This window comes from Coregonus lavaretus (assembly GCF_964263955.1).
Source record: "Coregonus lavaretus genome assembly, contig: HAP1_SCAFFOLD_571, whole genome shotgun sequence".
Classification (NCBI taxonomy): domain Eukaryota; kingdom Metazoa; phylum Chordata; class Actinopteri; order Salmoniformes; family Salmonidae; genus Coregonus; species Coregonus lavaretus.
Window position 1 is genome coordinate 312,501 of NW_028165073.1, and position 14,028 is coordinate 326,528.

General features: G+C 45.0%; 1 protein-coding gene across 1 annotated transcript in view; it reads left to right on the forward strand.

Moving 5' to 3' along the window:
* LOC311116303 (FRAS1-related extracellular matrix protein 2-like) overlaps nucleotides 1-4,134 on the forward strand; it is a gene marked incomplete at its 3' end in the record, with an annotated part of 28,022 nt that extends 23,888 nt beyond the window's left edge. Inside the window, exon 3 of the mRNA XM_084191405.1 lies at nucleotides 4,045-4,134. Coding sequence (XP_084047531.1) covers nucleotides 4,045-4,134 — 90 coding nt within the window. The remainder of the gene's footprint in view (nucleotides 1-4,044) is intronic.
* Between the last annotated feature and the right edge of the window lie 9,894 nt (nucleotides 4,135-14,028).

Consider the following 14,028-nt stretch of genomic DNA (forward strand, 5'->3'; position numbering starts at 1 on the left):
AGAGAGAGAGACAGCTTCCGTCTTTAAACACTGATATAACAGAGAGAGAGATAATCAGTGGTTGAACCAGTCTTAAAGGGCAATTCCACCACTTTCAACCACATCTCCAGCACCAGTGTCTACATATGAGAAAACGGCGCATTTCTACGTTGTGTTAAAAACAATATAAAGTAAAAAAGTTCCACCCGGTGACATTTTCAAACGCTATGCGATATACACTGAGTGTACAAAACATTAAGAACACCTTCCTAATATTAAATTGCACCGTCAATTCAGTCTCAATTCGTCGGGGCATGGACATGGCTGGATGTCCTTTGGGTGGTGGACCATTCTTAATACACACAGGAAACAGTTGAGCGTGAAAAACCCAGCAGCGTTGCAGTTCTTCACACACTCAAACCGGTGCGCCTGGCACCTACTCCCATACCCCGTTCAAAGGCACTTAAATCTTTTGTCTTGCCCATTCACTCTCTGAATGGCACACATACACAATCCATGTCTCAATTGTCTGAAGGATAAAAAAATCCCTCTTTAACCTGTCTCCTCCCCTTCATCTACACTGCTTGAAGTGGATTTAACAAGTGACATCAATAAGGGATCATAGCTTTCACCTGGATTCACCTGGTCAGTCTATGTCATGGAAAGAGCAGGTGTTCTTAATGTTTTGTACACTCAGTGTATATACTGTATATATACAGGTAACTGCCTAAATAAAGAAAACACTTGATTAAATGAGGGATACAAAGTATATTGAAAGCAGGTGCTTCCACACACTCTGGTTCAAACAGTAGGACCTTTTGTTTTTATATGTTTAACCACAGACCAATGCACTTCTTTCACATATACAGACACTGGATTGGTGCTAGAGATAATGAATATTAGGTTAAAAAAAACAACTGTAATGCTTATTCGCTTCAAATAGCATTTGAGGATATATTCGTACGCAGTGTGAAATCTTTCATGAAAGCTTTTTCGCAATATCATAAACGTCTGAGTTGACAGCTCATGTTGTTTAAACATGTTGTTTAAACTGTATCATATAATTTATTCTTTGTAATAAAGTCAGTGTGTAAAAATAGAATAGTTATGAATAATTGTGTTAAGCACTTTTTTTTTTTTTTTTTTACTCAAGCTGTCAGCTTTGTACAGTAAATATGCAAAATAGTAAACCGTTTGGAGAACAAGAAAACAGATGCTGTGTTCGGAGGACCAGACAGGATGCTCTTCCAAATGCACTAATAAGGAAGTAACCAACCAATGCTTTGGAAAGTACAGTAAAACTTCAATGAATAGCCCTGGCGTTCATTTGCTTCAATCACTGAACACAACAGGCACTTATTAAAGACAGGCTTCTATTTCAGCCAGGCGTCTATTTCCTTAATGCAAACAGCTTTTGCTCACTAACATTTTGAAAAGACTACCTCACTGACCAGTATGACCAGTATAAGCATTAAAATAACAAAACCGTCGCAGATCAGACTTGCAAAGACTAGGCAGTCTATCATACAACCCCCAATTTCACGCTTCAACGCCATGGAGAGCCGTACTGGTAGCTTTCATTTGATGTAGTGTTTTGTTTTTGGTTAGCAACGATGACAGAATAAATACAAAATATTTTTAATGCACATCAGAGCTGTGTCCATGTTGACCTCGTAAACTATTTTATTTAGTCCCGGCGTTTATTTGAAAAATGCATTTATTTGTGCCGATTCCCGGCGATTTAAAAGGGACAGGTGGCTATTTGAGACTGCTTTAAAATTGAAGTTTTACGGTATGCACATTTATTGAAACCCATCGCCCCTTGAAGAGTAGCGTGGGCCATTAATGACGCCTCTGCCATGTTTTAGCATATCTCTCGTCCTTATGAAGCTGTTTTAAAATAATATAAGTATCAACTGTTTAAAATATCAAGGTCAAACGTCTGGAACATAAGCACAATTAACCGGTGGTATTTTAAAAGAGCGGCGTTTTTTTTCTCATTATTTTCACATCAGCTGTTGTCAAAGCAACACATACACTGAACTAAAATATAAACGCAACATGCAACAATTTCAAAAGATTTTACTGAGTTACAGTTCATATAAGGAAATCAGTCAATTGAAATGAATTCATTAGGCCCTAATCTAATGGATTTCACATGACTGGGAATACAGATATGCATCAGTTGGTCACAGACACCTTAAAAAAAAAAGCTAGGGGCGTGGATAAAAAAAATAACTGTCAGTATCTGGTGTGACCACCATTTGCCTCATGCAGCATTGATGTTGATCAGGCTGTTGATTGTGGCCTGTTGAATGTTGTCCCATTCCTATTCAATGGCTCTGTGAAGTTGCTGGATATTGGCGGGAACTGGAACACTTCGATCCAGAGCATCTCAAACATGCTCAATGGGTGACATGTCTGGTGAGTATGCAGGCCATAGAAGAACTTGGACATTTTCAGCTTCCAGGAATTGAGTACAGATCATTGCAACATGGGGCTGTGCGTTATCATGCTGAAACATGAGGTGATGGCAGCGGATGAATGACATGACAATGGGGCTCAGGATCTCGTCACGGTATCTCTGTGCATTCAAATTGCTATCCATAAAATACAATTGTGTCCATTGTCCGTAGCTTATGCCTGCCCATATCAAAACCCACCGTCACCATGGCGCACTCTGTTCACAACGTTGACATCAGCAAACCGCTTGCCCACACGGCGCCTTGTACGCTGTCTGCCATCTGACCGGTACAGTTGAAACCGGGATTCATCCGTGAAGAGCACACTTCTCCAGCGTGCCAGTGGCCATCGAAGGTGAGCATTTGCCCACTGAAGTTAGTTATGACGCCGAACTGCAGTCAGGTCAAGACCCTGGTGAGGACGACGAGCATGCAGATGAGCTTCCCTGAGATTGTTTCTGACAGTTTGTGCAGAAATAATTTGGTTTTGCAAATCTGTAGTCAACAAATTCAATAAATATATCACTTTCCAAAACAAAAGCAGTTCATACCTTCTCATATAATGTTAAAATCCTAGAATATGGGAAGGGGAACATTTTCTAAAGATTGAAGGAAGTGGTGAAGATGTGCTTTTTCTAAAGATTGAAGGAAGGGGTGAAGGTGTGCATTTTCTAAAGGTTGACATAAATGTTCAAGGATCTACAGGAGTACACACAAAGTATGCACATACTGTCCATACCGATAGAAATACATAATCCCATAAAACAGCTTTTTATTTGATACAAAAGCCAATACCTCACACATCTATAGTGTAGACAAGGAGAAGACTCTACATTGAAAACGTTTGTAAAAAGAGTGTGCTAGTTTCTTTTCTGTTCAGAAAACAGCTTGTCATTAACATGTTCTCCTACCCACTTCTTCTTCTTCTTCTCCCTCCTCCTCTTCCTCCGCTTCCTCCTCCTCTTCTTCCTCTTCATCCTCCTCTTCCTCCTCTTCATCCTCTTTCTCCTCCTCCCTCCCCCTCCTTCTCTTCTCCCTCCTCCTCCTCTTCCTCCTCCTTCTCCTCCTCCTCCTCCTTCTCCTCCTCCCTCCCCCTCCTTCTCGTCTCCCTCCTCCTCCTCCTTCTCCTCCTCCTTCTCCTCCTCCCTCCCCCTCATTCTCTTCTCCCTCCTCCTCCTCCTCCTCCACCTCCTCCTCCCCCTCCTCCTCCTTCTCCTCCTCCCTCCCCCACCTTCTCTTCTCCCTCCTCCTCCTCCTCCTCCTTCTCCTCCTCCCTCCCCCTCCTTCTCGTCTCCTTCCTCCTCCTCCTTCTCCTCCTCCTTCTCCTCCTCCCTCCCCCTCATTCTCTTCTCCCTCCTCCTCCTCCAACTCCTCCTCCCCCACCTCCTCCTCCTTCTCCTCCTCCTTCTCCTCCTCCCTCCCCCTCATTCTCTTCTCCCTCCTCCTCCTCCTCCAACTCCTCCTCCCCCTCCTCCTCCTTCTCCTCCTCCCTCCCCCACCTTCTCTTCTCCCTCCTCCTCCTCCTCCTCCTTCTCCTCCTCCCTCCCCTCCTTCTCTTCTCCTCCTCCTCCTCCTCTTCCTCCTCCTCCTCCTCTCTTTGTAGCTGACATTGATGACCTGAAGATCTGCTATGTGTTAAGAAATGAGGAGAACGCCACTACAGACCTCTTCCTCTTCTCTGTTGAGGACAACGGTAAGACTGTCACCCTGTTGACTCACACACACACACACACACACACACACACACTATGCAGTCTACTCAGTACACAGTATATTTTCAGCAAAATATTCAATGCTGCATTTCTTGTTGGTTGTCTCCTGTATGGTTACCAATTTGTTGTCATGGAAATAGAGATGTTGTTATAATTGATTGTGGATAAAGAACATTATGTGAATAGCTGGAGGTATGCACTTAATATTGAAACAGCAACGAGAAAAAATACAAATCAGCAGGAATATAGATGAACACATGAGACTCTAAGACATGTAGACGTGTACTGTACTGTCATCAAAGCACCTCAACAAACTAACAGAATAATCTGCTGTCAATTCTCTATACTGTTGGTTCTGTCACTTAGCTATGTTTTTTTAAGCTATTGATACGCACGAGTGCAAGCGCGCACACACACACACACACACACACACACACACAATTGTGTCACACACTCTGTAAAAGAAGTGAACAAAGCAAGCATTCAAAATGGAACGAGTTTCAGGGAAAATATGACAGGGTGTCTGGGAATATATTTTGGGTAAAAAGTACATTATTCTCTTTAGGAATGTAGTGAAGTAAAAGTTGTCAAAAATCTAAATAGTAAAGTGAAGTACAGATACCACAAATAACTACTTAAGTAGTACTTTAAAGTAATTTTACTTAAGTACTTTACACCACTGCTGTCTTGACCGCATCAAACCGAGAGAAGCTAGTTAAGCTAGCTAGCTAACGTTAGCTAGGCTAATTGAGACTACAGAACTTGAACTGTGCGCTTTCTCCCCTTCCGAATCCTACAGTAATTAACAACCACTCCATTCATAAGATGGCGCCGGAGGAGATGGCTGCCGTTTTACGGCCCTCTAACCAATTGTGCTATTACAGTGGCTTGCGAAAGCATTCACCCCCCTTGGCATTTTTCCTATTTTGTTGCCTTACAACCTGGAATTAAAATTGATTTTTTGGGGGTTTGTATCATTTGATTTACACAACATGGCTACCACTTTGAAGATGCAAAATAAAAAAAATTGTGAAACAAACAAGAAATAAGACAAAAAAACAAAAACCTTGAGCATGCATAACTATTCACCCCCTCCAAAGTCAATACTTTGTAGAGCCACCTTTTGCAGCAATTACAGCTGCAAGTCTCTTGGAGTATGTCTCTATAAGCTTGGCACATCTAGCCGCTGGGATTTTTGCCCATTCTTCAAGGCAAAACTGCTCCAGCTCCTTCAAGTTGGATGTGTTCCGCTGGTGTACAGCAATCTTTAAGTCATACCACAGATTCTCAATTGGATTGAGGTCTGGGCTTTGACTAGGCCATTCCAAGACATTTAAATGTTTCCCCTTAAACCACTCGAGTGTTGCTTTAGCATTATACTTAGGGTCATTGTCCTGCTGGAAGGTGAACCTCCGTCCCAGTCTCAAATCTCTGGAAGACTGAACAGGTTTCCCTGAAGAATTTCACTATATTTAGCGCCATCCGTCATTCCTTCAATTCTGACGAGTTTCGCAGTCCCTGCCGATGAAAAACATCCCCACAGCATGATGCTGCCACCACCATGCTTCACTGTGGGGATGGTGTTCTCAGGGTGATGAGAGGTGTTGGGTTTGCGCCAGACATAGCGTTTTCCTTGATGTCCAAAAAGCTCAATTTTAGTCTAATCTGACCAGAGTACCGTCCTCCATATGTTTAGGGAGTCTCCCACATTGCTTTTGGCGAACACCAAACGTGTTTGCTTATTATTTTCTTTAAGCAATGGCTTTTTTCTGGCCACTCTGCCGTAATGTCCAGCTCTGTGGAGTGTACAACTTAAAGTGATCCAATGGACAGATACTCCAATCTCCGCTGTGGAGCTTTGCAGCTCCTTCAGGGTTATCTTTGGTCTCTTTGTTGCCTCTCTGGGTGGCCCTCTCTTGGCAGGTTTGTTGTGGTGCCATATACTTTCAATTTTTTAATAATGGATTTAATGGTGCTCCGTGGGATGTTCAAAGTTTCAGATATTTTTTTTAGAACCCAACCCTGATCTGTACTTCTCCACAACTTTGTCCCTGACCTGTTTGGAGAGCTCCTTGATCTTCATGGTGCTGCTTGCTTGGTGGTGCCCCTTGCTTTGTGGTGTTGCAGACTCTGGGGCCTTTTAGAACAGGTGTATATATACTGAGATCATGTGACAGATCATGTGACACTTAGATTGCACACAGGTGGACTTTATTTAACTAATTATGTGACTTCTGAAGGTAATTGGTTGCACCAGATCTTATTTAGGGGCTTCATAGCAAAGGGGGTGAATACATATGCACGCATTACTTTTCCGTTATTATTTTTTTAGAATATTTTGAAACAAGTTATTTTTTTCACTTCACTTCACCAATTTGGACTATTTTCTGTATGTCCATTACATGAAATCCAAATAAAAATCCATTTAAATTACAGGTTGTAATGCAACAAAATAGGAAAAACGCCAAGAGTGATGAATACTTTTGCAAGGCACTGTATGTGTGTTTTTTCGCGTTATTTGTAATTTATTCTGTACATAATGTTTCTGCCACCGTTTTTTATGAACAAAAAGAGCTTCTGGATATCAGGACAGCGACTACTCACCTCGTATTGGACAAAGATTTTTTCTTCAATGAGTCAAATGCGAAGGATATTCTACAGACTCCTGACAAGGCCCAAATCCCCGTCATTCGCATGAGAAAGAGATGGATATATCATGGACGTAGGTGCCTTGTAAGGATCCGACGGCGCGCAAGTAATCTGCCTCTTCCATCAATCCTATTAGCCAACGTACAATCATTTGAAATCAAAATGGACGACCAAAGATCAAGGATATCCTACATAAAAACTGTAATATCTTATGTTTCACCGAGTCGTGGCTGAATGACGACATGGATAACATACAGCTTGCGGGATATACGCTACATCGGCAGGATAGAACGGCTGACTCCGTTAAGACAAGGGGTGCCGGTCTGTGTATATTTGTAAACAACAGCTGGTGCATAAAATCTAATACTAAGGAAGTCTCAAGGTTTTGCTCGCCTGAGGTAGAGTATCTCATGATAAGCTGTAAACCACACTATTTACCAAGAGATCTTTAATCTATATTTTTCATAACTGTCTATTTACCACCACAAACCGATGCTGGCACTAAGATTGCACTTAATGAGCTGTATAAGGCCATAAGTAAACAGGAAAACGCTCATCCAGAGGAAGCGCTCCTAGTGGCCGGGGACTTTAATACAGGGAAACTTAAATCCGTTCTACCTCATTTCTACCAGCATGTTAAATGTGCAACCAGAGGAAAAAAAACTCTAGACCACCTTTACTCCACACACAGAGACGCATACAAAGCTCTCCCTCGCCCTCCATTTGGCAAATCTGACCATAATTATATCCTCCTGATTCCTGCTTATAAGCAAAAACGAACGCAGGAAGCACCAGTGACTTGGTTAATAAGGAAGTGGTCAGATGACGCAGAAGCTAAGCTACAGGACTGTTTTGCTAGCACAGACTGGAATATGTTCCGGGATTCTTCCGATGGCATTGAGGAGTACACGACATCAGTCACTGGCATCATCAATAAGTGCATCGATGACGTCATCCCCACAGTGATTGTACGTACATACCCCAACCAGAAGCCATGGATTACAGGCAACATCCGCACTGAGCTAAAGGGTAGAGCTGCCGCTTTCAAGGAGCGGGACTCTTATAAGAAATCCCGCTATGCCCTCCGACGAACCATCAAACAGGGAAAGAGTAAATAAAGGACTAAAATTGAATCGTACTACAGCGGCTCTGATGCTCGTCGGATGTGTCAGGGCTAGTAAACTATTACGAACTACAAAGGGAAGCACAGCCGCGAGCTGACCAGTGACACAAGCCTACCAGACAAGCTAAATCACTTCTATGCTCGCTTCGAGGCAAGCAACACTGAAGCATGCATGAGAGCATCAGCTGTTCCGGATGACTATGTGATCACGCTCTCCGTAGCCGATGTGAGTAAGACTTTTAAGCAGGTCAACATTCACAAGGCCACAGGGCCAGACGGATTATCAGGACGTGTACTCCGAGCATGTGCTGACCAACTGGCACGTGTCTTCACTGACATTTTCAACATGTCCGTGACTGAGTCTGTAATACCAACATGTTTCAAGCAGACAACCAAAGTCCCTCTGCCCAAGATTACTAAGATAACCTGCCTAAATGACTACCGACCCGTAGCACTCACGTCTGTAGCCATGAAGTGCTTTGAAAGGCTGGTCATGGCTCACATCAACACCATTATCCCAGAAACCCTAGACCCACTCCAATTAGCATACCGCCCCAACCGATCTACAGATGATGCGATCTCTATTTCACTCCACACTGCCTTTTCCCACCTGGACAAGAAGAACACCTACGTGAGAATGCTATTCATTGACTACAGCTCAGCGTTAAACACCATAGTGCCCTCAAAGCTCATCACTAAGCTAAGGACCCTGGGTCCAAACACCTCCCTCTGCAACTGGATCCTGGACTTCCTGACGGGCCGCCCCCAGGTGGTAAGGGTAGGTAACAACACATCTGCCACGCTGATCCTCAACACGGGGGCCCCTCAGGGGTGCGTGCTCAGTCCCCTCCTGTTCTCCCTGTTCACCCATGAATGCATGGCCAGGCACGACTCCAACACCATCATTAAGTTTGCCGACGACACAACAGTGGTAGACCTGATCACCGACAACGATGAGACAGCCTATAGGGAGGAGGTCCGAGACCTGGCCGTGTGGTGCCAGGACTACAACCTCTCCCTCAATGTGATCAAGAAAAAGGAGATAATTGTGGCCTACAGGAAAAAAAAAGTGGACTGATCACTCCCCCATTCTCATCGATGGGGCTGTAGTTGAACAGGTTGAGAGCTTCAAGTTCCTTGGTGTCCACATCACCAACAAACTATCATGGTCCAAACACACCAAGACAGTCATGAAGAGGGCACGACAAAGCCTATTCCCCCTCAGGAGACTGAAAAGATTTGGCATGGGTCCTCAGATCCTCAAAAAGTTATACAGCTGCACCATCGAGAGCATCCTCACTGGTTCCATCACTGCCTGGTATGGCAACTGTTCGGCCTCTGACTGCAAGGCACTACAGAGGGTATTGCATACGGCCCAGTACATCACTGGTGCCAAGTTTCCTGCCATCCAGGACCTCTATACCAGGCGGTGTCAGAGGAAGGCCCTAAAAATTGTCAAAGACCTCAGACACCCTAGTCATAGACTGTTCTCTCTGCTACCGCACGGCAAGTGGTACCGGAGCGCCAAATGTAGGTCCAAAAGGCTTCTTAACAGCTTCTACCCCCAAGCCATAAGACTCCTGAACAGCTAACCATGGCTACCTGGACTATTTGCATTGTCCCCACCACCCCACCACACCCCACCTCACCCCCTCTTTTACGCTGCTGCTACTCTGTTTATTATTTATGCATAGTCACTTTAACTCTACCCACATGTACATATTACCTCAATTACCTCGACTAACCGGTGCCCCCGCACATTGACTCTGTACCGGTACCCCCCTGTATATATAGCCTCCCTACTGTTATTTTATTTTACTGCTGCTCTTTAATTATTTTTTTTAATTATTTTTTTTCTTATCTATTTTTTACTTAACATTTTTTTTCTTAAACTGCATTGTTGGTTAAGGGCTTGTAAGTAAGCATTTCACTGTAAGGTCTACACCTGTTGTATTCGGCGCATGTTGCAAATAAAATTGGATTTGATTTGATTCAGAATATTAAGTAGCAGCGTACCTTTTGGCTTTTGGTGTTGGAGTCCTTCTTTAACGTTTAGTTCTGTCATTTTAATCCCATCTTCCATTGATTAGCCAATCAGATGTCCTCCTAATAACTTGCCACACTCCCCGTGAATGTAGCCTTGTGATTGGACGACAACAAGCTACTCGTGTATATCGTGAAAAGCAGCATAAATGATCAAATGTTCTCTCTCTGAACCATTATGATTTTCTTCTTATTGTTTTAACGGAAAACCGATACAAAATGGCAGTTTAAACATTAAGAAAAATGGTCAAATTGTCACATCCCTACTCTGTATTAGCGTCACACGCGCACACACCCACACACACACACACACACCACACACACACACACACACACACACACACACACACACACACACACACACACACACACACACACACACACACACACACACACACACACACACACACACACACACACACACACACACACACACACACACACACACACACACACACACACACACACACACACACACACACTGAGCTATCCTCAGGGCTAAGGGGTTGTCACTAAGCAGTGATTGATATTGAAGCCCTCTGGCCAGTCAGTCAAAGCGGCTGATAATGAGAGCCTATGGCTAAGGAGAGGGGCAGGCTCTGTGTGTGTGTGTGTGTGTGTGTGTGTGTGTGTGTGTGTGTGTGTGTGTGTGTCTGTCATCAGGGCGATTGGTAATGACAGCTCAGGGTTGTAGAGTGGGCCAGTGCCCCAAGCAACAGACCAGTAATTACTGACATTGCATATTACAGGGCTGTGTTAGAGGGGAATACTTTTTACAGGTAGAACATCTGGACTCACTGTAGTTAACTGTACTTAGTAAATTTGGGCTGGAGGTAGGGTTTGTTCCCATGCTGACAGGAGTAGGTGGGTGTGAGGAGCGGTGGGGTGGGGTGGGAGGGCAGTGAATGTGATGTTTTCTAACCACAATTCCACAGCTTTCCAAACCACAAATGACATTTTAAATGCTCTAACCCTTTCCCCTCACCCATCACCCCATAACCTTACCCTAGACTAAGAACCAATAGTTAAGCATGACCTATAACCCTAAGAACCAATAGTTAAGCATGACCTATAACCCTAAGAACCAATAGTTAAGCATAACCTACAGTATAACCCTAGATAAAGAATTTAATGACAAATACCTAAAGTACTTGTTCATCAATTCTGCAACAGATGCTGTTCTGTTGATATCTAACATCTAGTTAGGCCATGTAGTGACTGGCCATCTATTCACCTCTACCTCATTAAGACAGGTATGGGAGGTCTCCTTCTCTATGTCTGTCTCTCTAGTCTCTCTCTCAGCCCCTCAGAACTGCTTGAAGAGGACAACCCCTGCATGAGAGCCTCTCTCCTCTCCTTCCTCTCTCCTCTCCTTCTCCTCTCTCCTCTCTCCGTCTCCTCTCTCCTCTCCTTCCTCTCTCCTCTCCTTCCTCTCTCCCTCCTTCCCTCTTCCTCTCCTTCCTCTCTCCTCTCCTTCCTCTCTCCTCTCCTTCCTCTCTCCTCTCCTTCCTCTCTCCTCTCCTTCTTCTCTCTCCTCTCTCCTTCCTCTCTCCTCTCCTTCCTCTCTCCTCTCTCCTCTCCTCTCCTCCTCTCCTTCCTCTCTCCTCTCCTTCCTCTCTCCCTCTCCTTCCTCTCTCCTCTCCGTCTTCTCTCTCTCCTTCTCCTCTCTCCTCTCCTTCCTCTCTCCTCTCCTTCTTCTCTCCTCTCCTCTCCTTCCTCTCTCCTCTCCTTCCTCTCTCCTCTCCTTCCTCTCTCTCTCCTCTCCTCTCCTTCCTCTCTCTCCTCTCCTTCCTCTATCCTCTCCTTCCTCTCTCCTCTCCTTCTTCTCTCCTCTCCTTCTCCTCTCTCCTCTCTTTCCCCTCTCTCTCCTTCCTCTCTCTCTCTCTTTCTCTCTCTCTCTCTCTCTCTCTCTCTCTCTCTCTCTCTCTCTCTCTCTCTCTCTCTCTCTCTCTCTCTCTCTCTCTCTCTCTCTCTCTCTCTCTCTCTCTCTCTCTCTCTCTCCTCTTCTTCTTCTCTCTCTCTCTCTCTCTCTCCTCTCTTCTTCTGTCTCCTCTCCTTCTTCTCTCTCCTCTCCTTCTTCTCTCCTCTCCTACTTCTATCTCCTCTCCTTCCTATTTCTCATCTCTTTCCTCTCTCCTCTCCTTCTTCTCTCCTCTCCTTCTCTCTCCTCTCTTTCCTCTCTCCTCTCCTTCCTCTCTCTCCTCTCCTCTCTCTCCTTCCTCTCTCTCTCTCTCCTTCCTCTCTCTCCTCTCCTTCCTCCTCTCCTCTCTCTCCTCTCCTCTCTCTCCGTCCTCTCTCTCCTCTCCTCTCCTCCTCTCTCTCCTCTCCTTCCTCTCTCCCTCCTCTCCTTCCTCTCTCTCCTCTCCTCTCCTTCCTCTCTCTCCTCTCCTTCTTCTCTTTTTCTTCTTTCTTTTTATATCTCCATAGGGACCCCTAACCCCCTGTCCCTGGCCTGCAAACAATGATGAGTCATTGACACAACGTCTCAACAACGTTCAGGGACGTTCATGGGACCATGACACAACATCCCAAGAACATTCTAAAAACGTCATTGGGGACGTCCCCGGGACAAACCGGGAACTAGACAAAACCTCCAGGGGACCAAGACACAACGTCCAAAGAGCATCCAAAAAATGTCCTCAGCTGTATCTACCAATTGGATATCACAAAATTGGGGAGAAAAAGAGGTAAAAAGTACCACCCCCCCAAAAAAAACAAAAAAAAATGTCCCCTGGACAAACCAGTCATTACACAAAATATCCAGGGGACCATGATACAACGTCCCAAGAATGTCCTAAAAAGTCCCCGGGACAAACCGGAAACTTTAAAAAGGTCCCCCAGAGAACTTTCCCTTGGGACCATCATGCGACGTCCTAAGGACTAATAAAATGAAAGTCCTGAGAACGTCCTAAAAAAGTTGTGACATGGTCATCTTTTAGGGAACTACACAAAGATCCCCCAGAGAACGTTACCTTGGGACCATCACGCAACGTTCTTAGAACGATCTTAGAACATCAGTGGGATAACGTTGCACCGAAACCCTTAAGGGACCCAATGGGAACGTCGCTGAATGCCCTCAGGACGTCCCCTGTTTGCTGGGTAACCCACTAAGCCATTGATTTAACCCTCAATACAGCTCAGGTCCCAGCCAACCCCATACACAACTCCACTACCCCTTAAACTACCCCATTAAATCCCCCAGCCACCCACATACAACACCACTACCCCTTACACTACCCCAATGATTTGTGTTCTGTCTCAAAATCTTGTTCCTCGTCTGTTCAGCCCAGTTCAGATACAACAGCAGACATAAAACTAGCCATTTATAGAAGGTTGTGTTGTACAACAGCTGACTAAAGACGGGGTATTCAGATCAAAAAGACCAGACACAGGGTTGAGACCATTTCCACGGTAACGGTGCTTCTTTACAATGACCTGACGAACTTGTTGTTGGTAGCAAGGTGTTGTAGCAAACGAGTACCATGAAATACATGCACCAGAAACAGGCCACACTTTGTGACTTGTCAGATAAATATCAGCAAGCTAGGCTACCTAGCTGCAGCAAAATAGCCAGCTAGCTGTCTGCCTGCTTATCCAGCTAGCTGTCTGCCTGGTTAGCCAGCTAGCTGTCTGCCTGGTTATCCAGCTAGCTATCTGCCTGCTTATCCAGCTAGCTGTCTGCCTGCTTATCCAGCTAGCTGTCTGCCTGCTTATCCAGCTAACTGTCTGGCTGGCTAGCCAGCTAGCTGTCTGCCTGGTTATCCAGCTAGCTGTCTGCCTGCTTATCCAACTAGCTGTCTGCCTGGTTAGCCAGCTAGCTGTCTGCCTGCTTATCCAGCTAGCTGTCTGCCTGCTTATCCAGCTAGCTGACTGCCTGCTTATCCAGCTAGCTGACTGCCTGCTTATCCAGCTAGCGGTCTGCCTGCTTATCCAGCTAGCTGTCTGCCTGGTTATCCAGCTAGCTGTCTGCCTGGTTATCCAGCTAGCTGTCTGCCTGGCTATCCAGCTAGCTGTCTGCCTGGTTATCCTGCTTGGCCTAAACACAGAACATCAGCACACT